This window comes from Rhagoletis pomonella, unplaced genomic scaffold (genome assembly GCF_013731165.1).
Source record: "Rhagoletis pomonella isolate Grant_MI unplaced genomic scaffold, Rhpom_1.0 Rhpom_scaffold_16168, whole genome shotgun sequence".
Classification (NCBI taxonomy): domain Eukaryota; kingdom Metazoa; phylum Arthropoda; class Insecta; order Diptera; family Tephritidae; genus Rhagoletis; species Rhagoletis pomonella.
Genome location: NW_023474685.1, coordinates 1 through 3413, shown reverse-complemented (window position 1 = coordinate 3413; position 3413 = coordinate 1). Strand labels below are relative to the sequence as shown.

The following is a 3413-nucleotide window of genomic DNA, read 5'->3' as shown; positions in this document are numbered from 1 at the left end:
TATTGCTGACATACGGCCCCAATTGCTGCAAAAAGTGGTCGAAAATTAGGCATCAAATAAGTCAAATAAAGGGTGTTTTTTAGACGTGTGGTTTTCAAAGAGGCAATACTTTTTTCGAAGTTGGCCTTTTTGACAGCTGTTACTTGATTTTTACTCAGTTTGGTTTGCCATTGCGATTGACGCCTTGGAAGAGAATATTCGGCGCATTATTGTTGACATACAGCCCCAATTGCTATAAAAAGTGGTAGAAAATTGGGCCTCTCGGCTGAAATTTATTCGAATATCACTTCAACATCATCAGACTTTTTTCCGAGGCAAGGATTCGAACTACCCCTTGTCTGTCCGCGGCAGTTGTGAGTAGTTGTTCATCAATCAAATCGGCTATCGATGCCCTGTGCAAGATGTTGCTGCTTTTTCCAATTTGGGTACTGTTTATGAATTTGTACAACGATTTTGGGTTGCTGTGCCCAAACGCGTGAATCGAATCAAAAAAACTTTTACACACACTTGTAGACAACAGTTCACGCTTTATTACAAAAATTTAATTTACTAAATCTGTGCACTAATTTAACAATAATAGTTGCGTTCGCGTAGCTGTTAATTGTTCATGTTTAACCAAAACTTACAAGTTTTTGCGTTCGCGTACATCACTGGGGCGGCAGCCCCAGGTTTACCACACAGAAAGGGAATTCTAGTTACCTCATCCTTTCCCAAGGTTATATCACTGGGGCGGAGGGGCTTCCGCATGTCAAAGGTATACAACATTTCTTGTGCATATCACTCCGGCTACGCCGTCCACAGTATTTTTGCGCAGAAATTTGCAAGAGTGCATAGTGTAAACCGAGTTTATTAATAAGCTAGTGGTAGGAAATTTGAAACATTTATCTTAAATAAAATGTGAATCCTTTGATTACACTTGTATGTTAAAGTTTTTGGATTCGGGTTATGCGTTTGGACACAACAACCGAAAATCGTTGTACAAATAACTAAGCCGGACCCAAGTTTCTCAATAAGGGGCAACAAAGATTCTTATGTGCTTGTTTATATAAATCAGTGCATAAGAATATATTTATATGATCATGTAAAGTTGTATATTATAAATGGAGCATGCATTTTTACCAATGTGATTTGATCATGATGAACCTCGCATCTCAATTCGAGAGCGTTGCCTATGGCGTTTTCTTCCTCCAGAACCTTCTTGATTTTCGGCCAAATGGTGTTTCTCATCACGAGATTATGGATGTTGCCCATGATGTACATGCCATCGCGAGCACGCGATAACGCGACGCAAACTCGGTTTTCCTCCTTGAGGAATCCGATGTTACCTTCTTCATTGTTGCGTACCAGAGACAAGAGGATTATTTTATTTTCCTCTCCCTGAAAATTATCTACAGTCGTCACTCGCATCGGTTTTAAAACTGCGTATCGATCTGTTTCCTGTAAAATAAATAAATACGAGATTTCGACTGTAAATCTGCAATGAAAAAACAAAGCTAATCAGAAAACAAGTAAGAAAGTCTAAGTTCGGGCGGAGCCGAACATTAAATACCCGGCGCAAGTATTAAATATATGTTTTTTCACCTTTCCGAAACCTTCCGCTAGATGGTAAGCCGGGGTGTATCAATTTTAAGTAAATTAGCGTCCTTCAATTTCGAAATATTGAAGTTTCAAGCATTTCTGAAATTTACCGTTCTATGAGAAGCGGCCGTTATTTTAGTCCGATTTCAATAATTTTCAACGTTTTGCTTATATGTGGCAAGCACAATAACCACAACGAATTTGGTACAAATTGGTAGAACGGTTACCGATATACTTATATGTGATCATAAGTGGGCGGTGCCACGCCCATTTTCCAAAATTTTACCATAAACGTATTTCTTGGTAAAGAATTGCTGCAAGCATCAATTTTGAATAAATTAGCTTCAATATTTACTGATTTATCGAAGATTTTGTATTTCTCTAAATTACCGTTATATGGGATGTGGGCGTGGTTATTGTCCGATTTTAAAAAGTTTCGGCGATTTTTTATGCTGTACGAAGGCCAACAACTGTGCCAAGTTTGGAAGAAATTGGTGCAGCGGTTACCAAGATATACACATGTAACCATAAGAGGGCGTGGCTACGCCCATTTTCCAAAAATTTATAATATTCTTATTTTTCGTCTAAAACTTATTATAAATATCAATTTTGAGTGAATAATCTCCAGTAGTTACTAAAATATCACAGTTTTCGTATTTCTGAAAATTACCGTTATATGGGAAGTACGCGTGGTTATTGAGCGATTTTAAAAATTTTCGGCCATTTGGTATGTTGTGCGAAGGCCAACAACTGTGCCAAGTTTGGAAGAAATTGGTGCAGCGGTTACCAAGATATACACATGTAACCATAAGTGGGCGTGGCTACGCCCATTTTCCAAAAAATTATAATATTCTTATTTTTCGTCTAAAAGTTATTGAAAATATCAATTTTGAGTGAATAATCTCGAGTAGTTACTAAAATATCGCAGTTTTCGTATTTCTGAAAATTACCGTTATATGGGAAGTACGCGTGGTTATTGAGCGATTTTAAAAATTTTCGGCCATTTGGTATGTTGTGCGAAGGCCAACAACTGTGCCAAGTTTGGAAGAAATTGGTGCAGCAGTTACCAAGATATACACATGTAACCATAAGTGGGCGTGGCTACGCCCATTTTGCAAAAATTTATAATACTCTTATTTTTCGTCTAAAAATTATTGTAAATATCAATTTTGAGTGAATTATCTTCAGTAGTTACTAAAATATCGCAGTTTTCGTATTTCTGGAAATTACCGTTATATGGGAAGTGGGCGTGGTCAAAGTCCGATTTCGCCCATTTTCAATACCAACCTACCTTGGATTAAGGGAAACCTACATACCAAATTTCGTTGAGATATCTCAATTTTTGCTCGAGTTATCGTGTACACGGACGGACGGACAGACAGACATGGCTTAATCGATTTCTTTTTTCATCCTGATCATTTATGTATACATTTGTCTATATCTATCTCGATTCGTTTTGGCTGTTACAAACAACCGTTATGTGAATAAAATTAATATACCCTTGTGCACAAGTGCGCTCGGGTATAATAAAAGTGGTCGCTCTGTGTGTACAAATTTTATACTAACAAGTTAAAGAATTCAGTCAAAAAAAATTTAAGTTTTAGGTAATTTCTTTTGATAGTAAGAAATAGAGAAGAAATATTTCCTCATACCTTCATAAGAGAAAAAAGTTGGCCAGTGTAGGTACAAAGGATAGTGATTTCTGAAGGAGCGTAACCTTGCAGAATTAGATGTCTTGCAAAAGCAACCAAAAACTCCGATTCATGCTTATTTGCATAGCTCTCTTCGTTGTTTTGACTACTTTCGTGATTTTCGTGGTGTAGGAAGAAGAGATT

The 3413-nt window shown here is 37.1% G+C and overlaps 1 protein-coding gene across 1 annotated transcript; it reads right to left on the bottom strand.

Annotated features, from left to right (window-relative positions):
- Nucleotides 1-998: 998 nt before the first annotated feature.
- Nucleotides 999-3407, bottom strand: LOC118757279 (NFX1-type zinc finger-containing protein 1-like). Its single transcript, XM_036492005.1, has 2 exons — nt 3231-3407; nt 999-1437 (listed from the first exon to the last, which is right to left on the bottom strand). The coding sequence occupies exons 1-2, from the start codon at nt 3234-3236 to the stop codon at nt 1078-1080; spliced, it is 366 nt and encodes a 121-aa protein (XP_036347898.1). The 5' UTR covers nt 3237-3407; the 3' UTR covers nt 999-1077.
- Nucleotides 3408-3413: the final 6 nt, after the last annotated feature.